At 38.4% G+C, this 19,249-nt stretch overlaps 1 protein-coding gene across 1 annotated transcript in view; it reads right to left on the reverse strand.

Annotated features, from left to right (window-relative positions):
- Window positions 1–19,249, reverse strand: part of LOC126203907 (myb-binding protein 1A) — a 105,773-nt gene that overhangs the window by 42,731 nt on the left and 43,793 nt on the right. The window contains exons 8-14 of the mRNA XM_049938295.1: window positions 16,240–16,370; window positions 13,758–13,912; window positions 5,170–5,349; window positions 4,515–4,739; window positions 3,960–4,313; window positions 2,963–3,255; window positions 2,397–2,693 (exon numbers count right to left, since the gene is read on the reverse strand). Of these exons, the coding sequence (XP_049794252.1) occupies window positions 2,397–2,693; window positions 2,963–3,255; window positions 3,960–4,313; window positions 4,515–4,739; window positions 5,170–5,349; window positions 13,758–13,912; window positions 16,240–16,370 (1,635 nt within the window). The remainder of the gene's footprint in view (window positions 1–2,396; window positions 2,694–2,962; window positions 3,256–3,959; window positions 4,314–4,514; window positions 4,740–5,169; window positions 5,350–13,757; window positions 13,913–16,239; window positions 16,371–19,249) is intronic.

Below are 19,249 nucleotides of genomic sequence, written 5' to 3' on the forward strand. Positions count from 1 at the left end.
CTGGTTAGATATATTCTGTTCTCTGCTCTTAGGATTTGCTTTGTCTCCCTTCTGATGTTGATAAAATGTTCCCTTTTCTGCTCATTTTCTCTGTCAGCTAGCCACTTCTCCCTCGTCTTCTTTCCCTTTTCTGTAGCCTTCTGGCATGTTTCATTGAACCATTTCCTCTTCTTCATTATCTTCTTTCTTCCTAATATATCCTCCACTATACTTAGTACCGTGGACTTTATTATTTCTTTCCACCTTTCCTCCACATTCTCTCTTGGTTCCAGGGTCTCTAGGACCTCAAAACAGTTTTTGATTTCTATGGCATATTGCTCTTTAATGGCACTTTCTCGTAGTTTCTCAACATTCTAAGCAGGTTCTAGTGGCCCCTTCTTCTTATGCACGTAGGTAACATGAGTTTAAGCCTGCACGCAATGAGGAAGTCGTCTCACACACAGTCGGCTCCTCTATACAACCTGACATCCATGACTCTATGGCTGTAGCGCTGGTCCACCAAGATGTGATTTATCTAGTTGGTGATTCTTCCATCCAGTGAACACCATGTTCCCTTATGGATTCTCTTGTGTTCAAAGTAAGTCGAACTTACTCTCAGGTTCTCTGAGATGGCTAAGTTGATCATCCTCTGACCATTCTCATTGGTCTCATCATGCAAACTGTGCCTTCCTATAGTTGGTATGCAGAATTCCTGCTTTTCCATTAAAATCTCCCAGCACTATCCCGATATTTTTAGTTGGTGTGCTCTCATTTGTTTATTCTAGTTGGTCATACAACTCTTCCTTCTCCTCATCTGTTTTATCCTCAGTTGGGGCACGAACATTTTACTTATAATGACCGAGCGAGGTGGCGCAGTGGTTAGACACTGGACTCGCATTCGGGAGGACGACGGTTCAATCCCGCGTCCGGCCACCCTGATTTAGGTTTTCCGTGATTTCCCTAAATCGCTCCAGGCAAATGCCGGGATGGTTCCTTTCAAAGGGCACGGCCGACTTCCTTCCCCGTCCTTCCCTAATCCGATGAGACCGATGACCTCGCTGTCTGGTCTCCTTTCCCAAAACCAACCAACCAACCAACTTATAATGAAAGAAAAATCTGCAGCAATGCTAATGTCAATAGCAACGGAATTTTAGGGTGACACTGGACGTAGATTTCATGTATATGGAAATTGATGTAAAACTTTTTATTTACATTAACAAAAAGGAAATGCAGACAGAACACGAGTCTATTTCGATATGTCAAACAGCACTAAAGTAAATAATGTAGGGTAACAAAGAGTACAATTATGTACCTGTAGTGCTGAAAAGCAGAGGTGCAATGGTTTCTTTCTTCAAACACAGCTACTGTGTTTGTGAACAAGGTATAAGTTTTTCTGCTTTTTCTTCGTAAGTCTTTAATGGTTTACAAAAGTAACTGCATTGATTTCAACCCACAAGATATGTGAACATACCATTTTGAAACTGACGATTTATAGTCATAAGGGAAAAATCTCTATTATAGGCTGCATCATGATTTTATATTTGTGCAAATACAGTATACAACAGGTCTAGTTACCAATTTCTTACTTCCAATTTTCTGACTAACCCTTGACGTTGCACGTTCTACTTTTTAGCCTCCCATTGACCTAGTCTGCTCACAACTACTGTCACTTCTTTCTATACAGCAACACTCGTTAATCCAAAAGAAGATTTGAACAGTCCTGTACCAGATTTGTACCTTTTGTCTTCTGACCATAAATCACTACCCAGTCAAATGTGAAAAGGACTGGCAGCTTAAAGATGATTCTGAACAAATGGTGCTGCTTGACATTTTTGAGACACAATAAAGTTTGCACATGACAAAAGTCACATTATGTGCCAGAAAAATTGCAGAACCTATGTGAAATGAACCCATGAGATTTGGCTGTAAGCTTGGGATTAATACCACTAAGCCAACAGAACCTATGTGAAATGAACCCATGAGCTTTGGCTGCAAGCTTGGGATTAATACCACTAAGCCAATAAGCCACACAAAATATTCCTCCAAAATGACAATACAATGACATGTAGAACACAGAGAGAGAGAGAGAGAGAGAGAGAGAGAGAGAGAGAATGTTTGGGAGAAAAATTAAATGTTGGCCAATTCCATAATACAAAATTCATGCTGGTACATGGTATTAGGAAGAAAAAGTATAACTCTTTGGGCCCAAGGTATTCCTTCTGTACACTATGTGCCATTTGTTTTAAAATTACTTCTCTGCATTTAGTTACATTCAAGCTTACATCTTGCAGTAAATTACAAGAACAATAAACTGTTACTATCTAAGACAGTAAAAAAACTAAGACAAACTTCAATAAAAGTTGCAACTGCATTTTGTTATTACACTAATAAATCTATATGAGGTTTTTATCACATACCTTTTATTGAAAAATTTTTCTAGAGCTGTTCTGTAAATATCAACTATTTCCTGTGAACCACTCTGTAATTTATTTTTCTTTTTTGAGGGATTTTCACTGGAAGCATTCTTCAGGTACTCTGAACACCTCAAAAGGAAAATGCAACACACAGTAATTTTTGGGCTCATATCAATGTAAACGGCTGCTTTTCTTTCTCCTTTGTCCAGCAGTTTTGTTAATATTTCTGCCAACAGTTTCTGGTTTACATCGGACACAGTAGAAAACTTCTTCACATTTGAGAGCTTTCTCAAACAGCTCCTGGAAAAAAATAAATAAATAAAATAATTTTACCACACACATTAATTCATCATCCTTAATGGTAAGAATTTATTCTGTGTCAACTCACAATATAAAGTTTTTGGACAATATTCATCGTAGGAGCTAGTGTGTGTGTGTGTGTGTGTGTGTGTGTGTGTGTGTGAGAGAGAGAGAGAGAGAGAGAGAGAGAGAGAAGGGGGTTGAATAGTGAAGTTATCAACATCACAGTAACTATAGTAACTGTGATGCCTTCGGTATCACTAACATACCCAATACGCATTTCCAGAGGTTTTTGATGTACATCACGAATACAGAACTCCAGTAACTCAAACAACGGTAAAAGCATGTCCACACACAGAGCCATATCAGGTTCAGTGGCAAGGTATACTTCCAGCAAATCAATAACACGAATACGAAAATGGGTCAACGCACGTTCGTCACGGGACTGCTTTTTGCTCTCTTTGGCTTTTTTGTTTTGTTTCAACAAACTGAATGCCTGTGATAAGGCAGCATCCAAACGCTTGCCTTCTTCTTCATCCATTTCATCCAAGTCAACTGACTCCTGCAACCAAAGATATCAAAGTTTAAAAATGTTGAACATTATGACAGATTTACAACTCCTCCTTTTGAGTTTCATGATATAATACAGCTGTTTTGAAAAGCACAAGGAGTAGAAATTAAGTATTATGCATTTGCGAAAACAGCAGCAATTAGGTAATTTTTAGGTCTGCAAGTATTAACCCTATCTACATGCATTTTCAATAATGCGGATTACCAGTGGGAGGGTACTTTATGACCAGTACAAAAAGTTTAAAAATAACAAATGCCATTAATTTTTGCTGACTCATTAACAACATTTTTTAAAGAGATAATGATATGTAAGTAGGATCCATAACCTGAAAATACTGAATGCATCTGTTGTGAAAAGTTACATCTACTACTAAGACTTACATTTTTGGTTAAGTTTTACTGAAAAATCTAAAACAATTATGGAACCTGGTAGAAGAATTCATTAACAGAAATTACTACTTTTTTTGTAATTTTAAAATGTTAAGTACATGACAATACTTTCACAAGGTCGGGGTAAAGTGATGTCCCCCACTCCCCAACAGTACTGTTACAGTTAAAGCAACTAGTAATTACCAAAAATGCATCCTATTATTTTTGAGTGGAAGTTAACTTGGATTAGTAAATCCTATATTTAGTATACTGCGACAAGGAGAGCCACAATTCTGCACACAAATATACTCTGCCTACAGTACTCACCGTGTCAGTTAGAGGTGCTGAAGAACCCAGTGCCTGTTGTACAGCCATGCGTACTTTATCATTAACTTTCATATCCTCTTCATCCATTTCTTCATCCAAAAATGTACCCTCAGAATCACTGTCAGATTCGCTGTTGGAATTTTCATTTGCATCTGCACCAGAATGGGCTTCATTTGGCATTACAGAGCTACTTGTGGTCATTTTTTTATTTTTTCTCTGTTTATTTGTATTATTTTTGGCACTGCTGTCACTATCTTCACTCTCATCGTCTCCTTCATTCTCACTACTGTCTTCACTGTCACTATAATCTTTATGTCCAGTCAGTGGATTCTCTTCAGCATTTGGATTCAAAACCTATAACAACAATAATACATTTGCTTCTGTCCTCCAGTTGCTCAAAATATATTGTGAAAGTATTAAAATACATATTTTTCATGGTGTATTGTTTTCAAACATGAGCGACAATACGATTTTTTCCTTTTGTGAAAATCTATTTAGGCAGAGGATTTAGCCTCAAAATCATCTTATCAAAAATGTATATTATAGCATACTTACATCTAATATCTGATGAAGTGCTGTAGGTGTAAGATGCATACAAAGATGTGGGAACACACAGCCAGCAAGACTGCGTAAGAGGTGAGAATTATGAGATAACAAAGAAAGCAGCAAGTCAACTGCCACTTCCACCCAATGTGGTTCCCCATTTTCCATCTGTGATTCTCGTAGCCTTCGTGATTTATGAGTGCCACTTGATACATGTGCCAAACAGCTGTGGAGTTCCTATGGGCCATCAGTGCAACAAAGAAAGAAATAATTTTGTTGAACATTATGAAATAGAATTCAACAAAAACTGAACCCCCCCCCCCCCCCACACACACACACACACACACACACACACACACACGAGGGGAGGAGGGAGAGGGAGATGGAGAGAGCAGCCTGGTTGGGATGAGCATTTTGTCGGTTGGATTGAATGAGAGAAATTACTGACTTACCTGACAACCTACATTTCACCAATCCATAGTGTGCCTGAACTAGCATTTTTCACATTATTTAGACTAATTACAATACTGATAAGCTTTATTTTATGTAGTCAGCTGAACTGGTCTCCTGTGTGTGCTTCAAAAGCTGTGAACCAGCAAGTACATCAACAGCCAAGACAGTAACAACCTTTATTCCATTTTAGATACTATTATGAAGAAATACAAACCTGCAGTGCCTCCTCCGCCATAGCCGGATCTGCAAAAAGTTGTAATCCCATGTGAAGGAACATTGTATGGAAAACTGGGATCACAGATGCTTTTTGTTCTTTGCTGGTGTCACTGCCATCTCCCACTTTTTGTTCAAGTTCGTGCACTACATTTATCATCTTCTTCCATGCTTGTAATGACTGCAAGTATAAAAAAAATACACCAATAAATTTATTTTTCTACTTCCAAAGAATGAACTCAATACCCTGTTTTAGGAACAATTGTTCCCAGATAATTAGTACAACACAAAGACAAACACAAATTCTGGCCTTACATTTTCTCTCATCAGTTTGAATTTTCTATTGTTCTATTGTCATTTTGTTCACGTGTAGTGGGTCAACAACATAATTACTAATTTTTCAAAGAATTTGAGGCTAATTTTCTGTGTTACTTCCTGTAGTTTCCTGAAAGTTTTAGGAGATCAAAGTCATTTGCAAATCCCAGACTGTTTAAATTTACACAGCTTCCTATTAAAATTTTATCACCATGAAGACTGCATGCAAGAGATGTTAAATTGTTGTGACAATATTATGAAAAGGATAGTTGCTCACCATTTAACGAAGATGCTGAGTCACAGATGGCACAACAGAAAGACTGTCGGAAACTGAGCTTTCAGCCAATGTCTGGCTTCAGCTGCCAGAGACTGTGGTCTCGTGTGTGTGTGTGTGTGTGTGTGTGTGTGTGTGTGTGTGTTTGCGTGTGTGTTTTCGACGAAGGCCTTGTGGACCAAAAGCTCACTTTCCGACAGTCTTGCTGTTGTGCCTATTTGCAACTCAACATCTCCACTATACAGTGAGTAGCAACTATTCTTTTTGTAACACTGTTACAGTCAATCATGGATTTTCCATTGTTTAAATTGCTGAAAAAAGTACTACTTGTTTGGATGCAAAATAGGTAGGAATAATGCCACCTACATTCTGTATACAAGGAAAGATTATGCCACAGGTTCCTCACTCAGAAATTATATTTTTTTGTGATGAGATTGTGTTATCCCCCTGTAAGAAGGAGAAACATGTATCAACAAGTGTCGGAATTTGACAGTAGCAGGATCATGCCTCTTCCCAAGACTGTAGTTTATTGTTCTGCGATATTGGTGATTGCATCGGCTAAGATGCCACAATAATCATGTAAGTATGGAATCAATGGATTGAGAAGAGCCATAGTGAATGTCGCAGTCTCCATGTGACTAGTGCCTGAGAGGGTAAACATACTGTCTACTTTACCGTGCAGGATTGTACAGCCACATCACATCATCAGGAAATGGGCTGGTTAGCAGCAATAAAAGTTCCACACAGACAGTGTAACAATATTTGGAACATTATTGACTGTCACCAAAGGAACCATTGTTGCGGCTACCCTTTACCCACCAGAGAGAATGGCATGCCAATAGTGGTTCACCCAATGATGACACTACACACACAAGTGGCACCACACCATCTTCCCAGACATGTTCCAGTTACGTGTACAGCATCAATACAGACATAAGCAAATGTGGACACTCAGAGGAGACTGAACGTGGGTGTTGCACATCTGTGATAGTAATGGAGTGTGTCATTAGGTATGCAAAACGATAACAGCAAGCATTACATTTCTGCCATGCTAAGAATGGTGGCCGTTCCATATCTTTAGAGTTCTCCATCTCATTATCGTTCACCAAGATCACAAAAGATCAAATATTGCCCCTGCTGTCTCGTCCTACTTCAAAACTGCTTTCCTGGCCAGTAGTCTTCACCAAATCTTTCACCACTGAAAACATCTGGTCATGGGTTGCCAAGAGGCACATGCCACCATTTCCCAGTCACTATGATTGATGAACTCTGGCATAGAGTTGTAGCAGCACTGAACAAAATACCCAAATCTGTCATCCAAGCTTGGTTTGATTTTATGTCTAGCCAGGTTAAAGACACTGTTGTCGTCGGAGGTGGCAGCTGCATATACCAAATTCTGGACCCTGTATACCCCCCCCCCCCCAAATTGCCTACAAATTTAATTTTTATTGTATCTCCTATACTGGATACGAGCAACACATAATACTCTGTTAGCAGCTAACCATCTTGGTGTTGAAATTTTAATGACCAGCAGTGTTTATGTAGTCTTTGAGTCTTCTTAACGTTCTTCAGGTTAACCTTGTATCATTTTCTCTCATAATGTATACCAATGCACCACCGAACAGCAGTGGTGAAAAGCAATCTCCCTTTCAAACAGGAATTATATAGCCAACTGGTTGACTGTATAAATCCTATGTTTGATAATGATGCACTGAAGAGCCAAAGAAACTGGTACACCTGCCTAATATCGTGAAAGGCCCCCACGAGCACGCAGATGTGGCATGGACTCGACTAATGTCTGAAGTAGTTCTGGAGGGAAATGGCACCATGAATCTTGCAGGGCTGTCTATAAATCCGTAAGAGTATGACGGGGTGGAGATCTCTTCTACGGAGTGCATTGCAAGGAATCCCAGATATGCTCAACAACTTTGACGTCTGGGGAGTTTGGTGGTCAGCAGAAAAGTTTAAACTCAGAAGAATGCTCCTGGAGCCACTCTGTAGCAATTCTGGACGTGTGGGGTGTCGCATTGTCCTGCTGGAATTGCCCAATTCTGTCAGATTGCACAATGGACATGAATGGATGCAGGTGATCAGACAGGATGCTTATATTCATCTCACTTGTCAATAGTTGTATCTAGACGCATTAGGTTCCCACATCGCTCCAACTGCACACACACCCACACCATTACAGATCCTCCATCCAGCTTGAACAGTCCCCTTGTGAAATGCAGGGTCCATGGATTCATGAGGTTGTCTCCATATCCATACACATCCATACATTCAATACAATTTGAAACGAGACTCATCTGGGCAGCCAACATGTTTCCAGTCATCAACAGTCCAATGTTGGAGTTAACAGGCTCACGCGAGGCATAAAGCTTTATGTTGTGCAGTCGTCAAGGGTATATGAGCGGGCCTTCGGCTCTGAAAGCCCATATCAATGATATTTCATTGAATGGTTTGCATGCTGGCACTTGTTGATGGCCAGCATTGAAATCTGCAGCAATTTGCAGAAGGATTGTAGTACTTTCACGTTGAACAATTCTCTTCAGCTGTCATTGGTCCCGTTCTTGCAGGATCTTTTCCCGGCCGCAGTGATGTCGGAGATTCGAGGTTTTACCTGATTCCTGATATTCACAGTACACTCGTGAAACGGTTGTATGGGAAAATCCCCACTTCATCACTACCTCAGAGATGCTGTGACCCATCGCTCATCTGCTGACAACACCACCATGTTCAAACTCACTTAAATCTTGATAATCTCTCATTGTAGCAGCACTAACCTATCAAACAACTGCGCCAGATACTTGTTGGCTTACATAGATGCTGCCAACAGCAGCACCATATTCTGCCTGTTTACATATCTATGTATTTGAATACACATGTCGATACCTGTTCCTTTGGAAACAGCCATGTTTAGAAATGCAATCTCCTTTCTTAAATCTGTTTTTATGGGGTATGACTCAGAAATGCTTGTCTGAACTTAACTCTGGATTTTGTGATGGTTAACTTGAGCTCTACCATTTTCACTCATTTTGGATGGTGTTCCACATTTTAAAGTGCCAATTTCTTTTGTGCAACAACCCATGGTCTTCAGCAACTTCTTCACTTAGCTGTTGAATCCTACCATACAAAATTCGGAGAGAGTCTTGTGTGTTCAGTTCGAGACAGGTAAAACACCTGTAGTTATCTGAATTGCAATTAGCTCCTTTTTAGTGGATGGGTGCGTTAAGCAACAGGCGAATGTTCATGTAATTTTTTGTTCGTCAAAATTTGTGACAGAGTTACACGAAGAAAGGTCCAAACCATGTCACTGGCTTATTTCCCACAAACTAAAACTGCATCTCCTCCACGTACTACTCGTCTGTTTTTGAGGAGTGGGGGTGTCCAGGGTTGGTCTATACTGGGATGTTTGTGTTAACTTATCAGAGTTTCCATGCTGCTTCATAGTTCAAAACTTTATTGAATGCTTTTGTCATGATTTCAGCAGTAACAAAGGAAGGCTGTATTTTTGTACTTGTCTTTCAAAGGTTTTGTATATAGTTTCTGGAACTGCTTTCGCAGTAATTTTGTTGTATTGAATTTATCACTAATTTCTGATATTATTTTTTGATTTGTCAGATAATTTGTATGAACTTTTCTGATATTTTAAGGCTGATGGTATTTTATTCTCCATTGTGGATTTGAAATTTCAATCAAACATGGCATCTTTCTTCATGAATTTTATCACATGTTGAAGTACACCAGATATGTCTTTGACTTGAGAATATGAAGGCTACATTTCCACCTCGTTGTTTGACACTTCATATTTTTTCTTTTAAATTGTTCGTTAACCTTCTGGTTCTATTACGCAAAGGATATTTGCTACTCACAATACAGCGGGGATGCTGGGACACGGATAGACACAACAAAAAGCTTCCACGCTCTTCACTTTGCGCATAGGTATACAAACAAAACTGCTTGAGCTGTTCTTTCATTTGATGTACTATTCATAATTTTAAGTTGAGTGAAGCCTTAAAACCTGCATATTCATTTTGAACACCCTGTACTATATTTAAACTTTCATAAACATGCAACAAAACTAAATTTGTTTTTACACATTAATTCGTTCCTTTTCCTATGTAATATAAGACTGAGTTAGCTACAGTGGCAGCTGCATGACACATCATAACACACTGTGATATGTCCACTTGACAGCTTGACATTCCCCCCCCCCCCTCCCCCCACTCACACACACATATTGTAGCAGTGGAAGATGTCAGTGCTACACATTGACTTGTGTTTTGTAGTGAGCAAAATGCCAGAGCTAGGGCCTACAATGGTCAGTGTGCATAAATGGTAATAACACATTCGAAAACAAACTGAAATTATGATACTGAATGTACTGAAGCTTTGTATGATCCGGATAACAGTGAAAAAGCCATAAAAGATATAAATTTTATGCAAATTCGTGAACTGACAGCAAAAGCTTGTGGTATATAGGAATTGACCTATGTCATATTAAAAGCACTTTAACACACTGTCAGGATCTCCAGATGTGAGCACGTTTTGATTCTCGAAGAAAGGGATATAAATTAGAGTGGAACTCTACAGAATTTATGCAAAGGATCTGTGTGTGTGTGTGTGTGTGTGTGTGTGTGTGTGTGTGTGGGCGCGCGCGCGCTTCTCTGAAGAAGGCTTTGGATGATATATATATATATATTCTTGTGTCTGTATGTGTGGATGGATATGTGTGTGTGTGTGTGTGCGAGTGTATACCTGTCCTTTTTTCCCCCTAAGGTAAGTCTTTCCGCTCCCGGGATTGGAATGACTCCTTACCCTCTCCCTTAAAACCCACATCCTTTCATCTTTCCCTCTCCTTCCCTCTTTCCTGATGAGGCAACCGTTGGTTGCGAAAGCTAGAATTTTGTGTGTATGTTTGTGTTTGTTTGTGTGTCTATCGACCTGCCAGCGCTTTCGTTCGGTAAGTCACCTCATTTATATATATATATATATATATATATATATATATATATATATATATATATATATATATATATATATATATATATATATATATATATGCAACAGCCTTTTCATTGTGCCTGTCTGGAGCTCAATGTCTCACCTTTATAATAGATAGCAATCTATCATATCCATAATATTGTTGATATTCCAACATGGGCTCTTCATTGTTTGAATCTACAGAATTTCACGATTTTAACAAAAACTTACAGCACAGCTTTGTGCTTCATTACTGCAACTGAGGAGAGTATCCAATGGCTAGAAAAATACAGGGTGAACTCTGGGAAAAAATTAATCATTCTGTCTCAGAGACTTTCATTCTTCATATTCTCAGTTCACTATGTTTTCAATTTAGAAAGTGTGAGTCTGTAACAGTTGAAAATACAGAATTTTCCACCATTGTTCTATTAAGATGAAACGTCAGACCAGAAATCCTGGCTGCAACATACAAGTGCTCATTCCGTATCAGAGTCTCTCTTAATTGCGTTCATACGTGACGCTATACAATAATGATGTCTCATATGCTACCAAAATTAATTTTATAGTTTTCTTAAAAATTTTCCCACCGGATGTTTCTCTATTGTCCAACAGAATGCAAATTCATCAGCAATGACTTTTTTGTTACATGGGTGAAACAGTTTTATGTTTTCACAGTAAAATCCCTATCACAAGCACTTACAAACTTTGAATATGTTCACTTTTTTTTCAGTCCCAAAATTATAATGCTTTGATGCAGAACCTGTAATGTATGAAAGAATGAAAATGTATCTGAAAAACTAACCTCGAAGTTTAGTCTTTTTTAGCGTGTGCTACCCTTTAAGATACATGAAACACTAATGTGCCAGTGATATTTTAGATAATGGCATAAATGGCTGGTCTTTTGGACTCAAAGTGTTTCAAGTTGCTGTTTCTGAAATGTCAAGTTTTTAATGAGAATAAAATGCTCTGTAATTTAAGAAATTCACTGCACATTTTCACATACAACATAATTCATCTTGTATAAAAGGAAATTTACTTTGAAAGTAATGCTTCTCAAACCAGCATTCACAATACTTTCCCACAACCTGTTACAAATGTAAACAGTTGTGAGGTCACACTCATTGAAAGCAGTCTGTTATTACAAGGTATTGCATAGACTTCTTCCTAAGGCCACTGACACATTTAGCTGTCGGCAAACACTTGTGCGTGTGCACTATGTTTTATTGTTATAAATGGTGCATTTTCTTTGCAACTGAAATTTTATTTTCATGGAATTCTCTTGTTTGTGTTTTATTGCTGCAGTATTCGTCTATAGTAGTGGGCTAAAATAAAATTCTTTTTTAGAGTATAAGTTTTTACTAGTTAAAATTGCAAAAATTTAACTGAAAGCTAAAACAATGAGAAATTTTCAGAAATCTAAAAAATTCTCACGTTTTTCCCAGATGAAAACATTCCCTCACCTTTCCCCACATTTCCCTGTTGTCCCTGGGAATAAAACACCTGTGTTTCATTAGGCTGTGTACAGTTTTAACACAATCCTCTGCAGACAATTGCACCTTATTACTAAGAGATTAATATGTGCAAAATTGTGTAACAATAACATGCTACTCCAACACCACAAATGGCGTAACGCTCTATCACAACTTGCATATTGAACAGGAAGATAATTATTTCATTCAGCATGATACAGATGATAAATTCTACCAAAGGCCACATAATAGATGTTTTACAATCACATCAGGATAAAAAAAATGCCACACATTAAAGTAAACAATGGAAAATCCAGGATGGAATAGTGACAATTTTATGAAACGGACAGATGCTAGTCACCATATACCAGAGATGCTAAGTCGCAGATAGGCACAAAAAAAGATTGTCAAACGTCAAGGCCTAAAAGGCCTTCATCGGAATTAGACAACATACACGAACCCACCCATTCAAATTGCCCCCCCCCCCCCCCCACACACACACTCAAGTCACACACACACGACCACAGTCTGGCTGATGCGGCCTTAGCCGAATGATATACATTTTTCTAAACCAGATGCTATAGCAATTAATATTAATAATAATAATAATAATAATAATAATAATGTTGAACTCGAGAAATGCAGTTAAATCTCACAACTATGAGAAACATCCTCTAAAATCTATGTATAGTAAGGATGTGAAGCCCACACTTGTTAACTGAACAACATTTTCCATTACCATCGTAATGAGCACAGTATCAGTGATACTGGACCATGGATCAACAGAAACATGTTACCTGGTCAGATGAATCACATTTTCTGCTCAGCAGGTCGATGGTCATAACCGGATACGCGAATGGCTGTTCAAAACATTAATCATGCCACAGAAACAGGCCGATGGGGGCAGTGTTATGCTTTGGAAGGCATTATGACAGCTGCGGACTACATGAAAACTATTGCGAACCACCTGCATCCCTTCGCACTTGATATCTTTCTCGACAGCAATGGCATCTTCCAGTAGAATAACTGTCAAGTTCACAGGGACAGAATCATGCTACAGCAGTTTGAGGAGCATCACAGTGAACTTGTCATTTTGGGCAACAGATTTACCTCATCTGAACACAATGGAACACATCTGGAATGGTGTTGGGCACCAGCTCCAACATCCACTGACCACAGGCCCACAATATATGGGAACTGCATGACCTGTACTTAGAAACAGGTGTCACAAATCACCAGAAACTTATGAAGGATTTAAATCCATGCTATGCAGAATAGCTTCTGCGCTGTGTTCCAGAAGTGGAGCAACATGTATTAAGCAGGTGGTCACAACAATTTGGCTCATTGGTGTATCTGCAATTCATGAGAGCTGTTGGATTTCTGACATTCATTAACTACACAAACAATTTATGAATTGTGAGAAATATAACGTTATTAGACTCCTAATTGAAATACTCATTACTGCTGAATACATTAAATGAGTTTTACATGGAACCATTATATTTCAGACGTAAGAGGAACTATTAGGAATAACTTAGAAGATAATACCTTGTCTGAAAGTGGCTGCCTCAGCACTGCAGGTACTTCATTGTCAAACATTTGTGCATTGATGTAATGCGTAACACGGCTCAACAGAGTCCGGAGGTCATCAAGTTTTGGCATGCGCTGATCAAGAGCTCGGAAGAAACACCCCTTCACACCAGCTTGGAACAAACAAACAGTTCCATAATTAACATACTACTTCTACAAAATAAAAAGAGTTGTCTAACAGATATGATTCTAATTTGTTTGTTAAATTATTTTATAATATTTTATATTCTTCAGCTGTTTATTTCATTAATGTCTTTTTGAGTATTGTTTATTCTAAGTAATTTTCCAGAAAAATAATACAATTATGAAAGTTGTTATTTATTTTGAACTGTGACTGATAGTTGACAATAAATGTGAACATACTCTGATATAATAGGGTAGATAAAAAAATCTTCTAAACACATGGCAGCAGGAGGAAAGAAACACGAGAATTTAGAACATGTGCAAGGTTTAGGAGCCAGTGGCTCCTTTCAGCTACAGGCAAAGGAGGAGGGGCGAAAGAAAAGGACTACTCTCCCCATTTTCTCAACTGTGCCAGTCCTTTTCAAGAGCCTCCCAATCAGTCTGGACTTGTTCCTAGTCACATTAGTTTCACACAATTCAGTTGAAAAGCAGCTATCCATGCTATCAGCAAATGTTGACAAAGTGAAAAGTCTGCACACAACGAAACTGTTCACATTCCAATTGACTTTTATGGCAATGAAGGTAGCCTGTCTTCCATGAAATAATACAGAAAGGGAGTGGCTGTTTCCCCGATACAGTGAAGTGATGGCAGAGTAGTGGCACAAGGGCTCAGAAAGACCTTAGAAATTACAATCATGCTTTTAATGGAAAACTGGTCAGTATGTTCAGTTAGAGAAGTACTTGGCATGAAAAACTCAAGTTTTTCTTTAGCTATTTTGGTACAGCTGTTTGCTTCTCAGTGTAACATGAACGAATGCCATGCATTATTGTCAACAACATTAATTTAAGTGCTAAGTATATTTTCATTTCAATACAACAAACACAAGCACTCACATTAGGCAAAAATGAAAAGCAATGAAGAAACACAAGCTTGCAAGAAATAACACTGAAACAGGAAAAAATAGCCATAAGATAAAATGCTTTTTTTCTGCCTGTGGATATCACACATTTCTCAGTGATCTACACTTCTCCCCAGTGGAGACTTGGCCCAGAACATTAAGAGGTAAGAATACTGAAAATGGGCTAAATAAGTTTTTTGAACAGTTTAATGTCCAATGTTCATACTGAATGACATGTGCAAGACACAGAAATTTATAGAGACCTGGAACACATAGTCTGTAGATCAAGTTTTCAACATGTTATGAAAGGTGATTTCAGCTGTCACTTTTCCTGCACATATTATAGTTAAAGGGGAGTCAGGTCTTTGCTGCACAGAACTGTACAATTTGCATTTTATCGCAGGTATATCACTATCAATTTACACAAAGCTAATAAATAACTTGAAAATTTCAATTTCTCATTACATATGTTACTTTATCTCTTAACAGACTTACAATAATTCTACCATCATCAGCATAGTATACCCCTTCAATTCCTTGAATATGTAACTGTAGACTATCTAAACGTAACGACAAAAGCACCCAACATTGACTCCTTTGCACATATATAATGATTTCTCTTCACGTTGAAGATAGTGACTCATACTTACTCTCAATTAATGCAACTCTCTTCATTCTTTTACTTCGGCAAGACAAATAATAACTACTTCCCATACACCTAACACCACAGTATTTAAATTTCTCAAACAATATTGCTGGCACAAGAAAATGTTTTGAAAAAGTCACAGAAAAATCCTATTTGCTCCACTACAGTATTATCTGATTGATCAATTGACAAGTGCCATTTTTTTTTATGAGGGTACAATTGTGAAAACAAACTGATAATGTGGAAGTGCTGGATTTTGACAGATGTCAAAAGATACAAATTCCAAACAAAACTGCAAGCTAGATTGTAGTTTATACCAGGATCCTCATACTATTGGCAATGTTATTAGTGATATAGCTACCATACATGTGCAAATGTTTTCAAGCACATCATCAGACAAAGAATAGGTTCAGAATTGGATACTCTGAGATGTAACAGCCTGTATTTTCCACTGTTGGATACTGTGAGATGTGAATTTCTCATATTGCTAGAATTTTCCTCTATTTAAGGACCATGTGGTTAAAGGCAAAAGATTTCTCTCTCTCTCTCTCTCTCTCTCTCTCTCTCTCTCTCTCTCTCTCTCTCCCTCTCTCCCCCCCCCCCCCACCCCCGCCCACCACCACCACACACACACATATATATATTTACTACCTGTTGCTGTTGTGCTCTTGGCGTCTCTTTCCCTGCAAAGTGTCTACTGAATACATTTAACTTCATAAACTTGCCATGATGGATGCCCTTTATGATATAATAAATGGAACATTTCAAATACCTGCCAAGGGTGTCCTTATAGCAATTTCATTTTCAGATGAAGACTTGTGGAATAATCCTATATTAATAAAAAACTGTAGCTGCTTCACCTTCCAGTCCATCTCTTCTTGAACGGCTTGATGACCCATTAGTCTGAAAAAACAACAGCTGACAGGTACAAAACTGCAAAGAGGCAACATTGCTACAAATTGAACAAAGTCAATAAAAATTATATGAGTTATTTGAATCTGAAAATGCTCAACAAATGCCTTACGACAGTGAATTAAAAAAAAAAAAAAAAATTACTTGAATTTACATAACATCTCTAGGTTAAATTTGAGAATCAACAATGCAGAAAGTATACAACAATCACAACATGCAATGTAATATTTCCAACTAATACACTTTCTCAAATGCTGTTTTTATTTAATTGCACATGGAAATTCAAAATATACTTTAAGCCTTTTTATTTTTACAAGCCTAGAACCGAGATTTTTTTTTATTTTTTGCCCATTTAATATTACTCAGGAACTGCTGGGCTAATAATTTAGTCTCCTACTGGGTTAACTATTGATGACGAGACATGCATATTGTACATTTTATTTCACTCTCTGTGAAAATTTAGTACTGCTGTTTTATTGACCAGTTGGTTTAAGTGGAACCAGTTAATGAGTAACTCTGCGACAGAGTTTATTTTTTCTTACAGATGCTAATTTTTTCAGCTTCTGTTATAACTGTCGTGTCAGCAAATAATACAGTTTTGGACAAAGACTCACTATAAACAGCACAAGTATTTATGTGAATGACAGTGGCCCTAGCTGGAAAAGAGTTGGGACAGTAAATGAAGAAACTATCCAGGTTTCTAAATAATATCTCCAAGCCACAGACAGGGCACCTATGTATAATTTAGAAAATGCCAATTCAAAGTACAACTTTTTCAGTAATGAAGTGGCACTGAGATTTGAAAGCAACTTCCCAAAAAGGATATACAAGATCCAAACCACAAAACATACCAAAAAGCCTTGGATAACCACTGGTATTAAGATTTCATGCAAAAGGAAACGAGAACTGTACATTGCCACAAAAAATTCAGACTACCACACCCAGCTAAATCACTATAAAAAATACTGCAAAGTACTAAGCAAAATTATTCAGAAGTCAAAGAGTTTGTACCTGTGCTCCAAAATTAATGAATCTAGTAACAAAATCAAAACTGTATGGGAAGAGATAAAGAGTGAGACTGGTGCAAATTGCCCCAGTAGGTCCCAAAACATTGTTCTCAATAATGAAGATAGACAGGTACAAAATCAAAATACTGTGGTAAAAATTTTCAATGAGCATTTTCTAAGTGTTGCTGAGAAAGCAGGTCACAATGGCTCCTTAGAAGAAGCATTAAAAATACTGAAAGGTCATTTCCCAAACTCCATAGAGCAGACAGGTATAGCCCCTATAACAGTACAGGAAGTAAGAAAAACCATTATTTATTTAAAAGCACAAAATTCAACTGGTGTTGATGACATCTCAAGCAAATTGCTAAAAACCTGCTGCAATTAGTTCATTGAAGTCCTAGCTCATATATTCAATGCCTCTCTCAAACAAGGTGTCTTCTCTGAAAGGACGAAATATGCTATTGTAAAGCCCCTCTACAAAAGAGGCAATGCCTCATATGTTAAAACTATCAGCCTATCTCTCTTTTGACTACATTTCCTAAAGTCCTCGAAAAGCTAATGTATGCCAGGATAGTCTGTCACATAGAAAAACATGCAGTAATTAGTAAACACCAGTTTGGATTCAGAGAATCCACAACCGAAGCAATATTTTCATTTACGAATAACATTTTGGAATGCCTCAACAAAAATACATTGATTTTGCGATCTGTCTAAAGTCTTTGTGTCTACCTACAGTGCAAACAACAGAAAACAGCGCTAGATGGTAACAATAGTCACATAGAAGGGTTAGAGTCTGACTGGGAACAGTAAAATATGGAGTTCTACAAGGTTCTGTCCTTGGTCCCTGCTATTCTTCATATATATCAATGACCTACCATTGTCCTCAAACAAAGGAAGCAATTTTACAATGTAAGCTGATGACAAGTATTGTGATGGACAGTAAGATACCCTCTGACCTGGAATTAAAAGCCAACTGTTTACTTGAGGATGTTCTGAAATGGTTCACAGTAAATTCTCTTTCAATAAACCTCAGCAAAACTAATTACATTCATTTCCATTCTGGTCACAAAAGTCCACAGGAAATAAACATTATATGTGAGAGCCAGCAGATAGAGAGCACAGATTGTTTGAAATTCTTGGGCAAATATATACACTCCTGGAAATTGAAATAAGAACACCGTGAATTCATTGTCCCAGGAAGGGGAAACTTTATTGACACATTCCTGGGGTCAGATACATCACATGATCACACTGACAGAACCACAGGCACATAGACACAGGCAACAGAGCATGCACAATGTCGGCACTAGTACAGTGTATATCCACCTTTCGCAGTAATGCAGGCTGCTATTCCCCATGGAGACGATCGTAGAGATGCTGGATGTAGTCCTGTGGAACGGCTTGCCATGCCATTTCCACCTGGCGCCTCAGTTGGACCAGCGTTCGTGCTGGACGTGCAGACCGCGTGAGACGACGCTTCATCCAGTCCCAAACATGCTCAATGGGGGACAGATCCGGAGATCTTGCTGGCCAGGATAGTTGACTTACACCTTCTAGAGCACGTTGGGTGGCACGGGATACATGCGGACGTGCATTGTCCTGTTGGAACAGCAAGTTCCCTTGCCGGTCTAGGAATGGTAGAACGATGTACCGTGCACTATTCAGTGTCCCCTCGACGATCACCAGTGGTGTACGGCCAGTGTAGGAAATCGCTCCCCACACCATGATGCCGGGTGTTGGCCCTGTGTGCCTCGGTCGTATGCAGTCCTGATTGTGGCGCTCACCTGCACGGCGCCAAACACGCATACGACCATCATTGGCACCAAGGCAGAAGCGACTCTCATCGCTGAAGACGACACGTCT

This window comes from Schistocerca nitens, chromosome 9 (assembly GCF_023898315.1).
Source record: "Schistocerca nitens isolate TAMUIC-IGC-003100 chromosome 9, iqSchNite1.1, whole genome shotgun sequence".
Lineage (NCBI taxonomy): Eukaryota > Metazoa > Arthropoda > Insecta > Orthoptera > Acrididae > Schistocerca > Schistocerca nitens.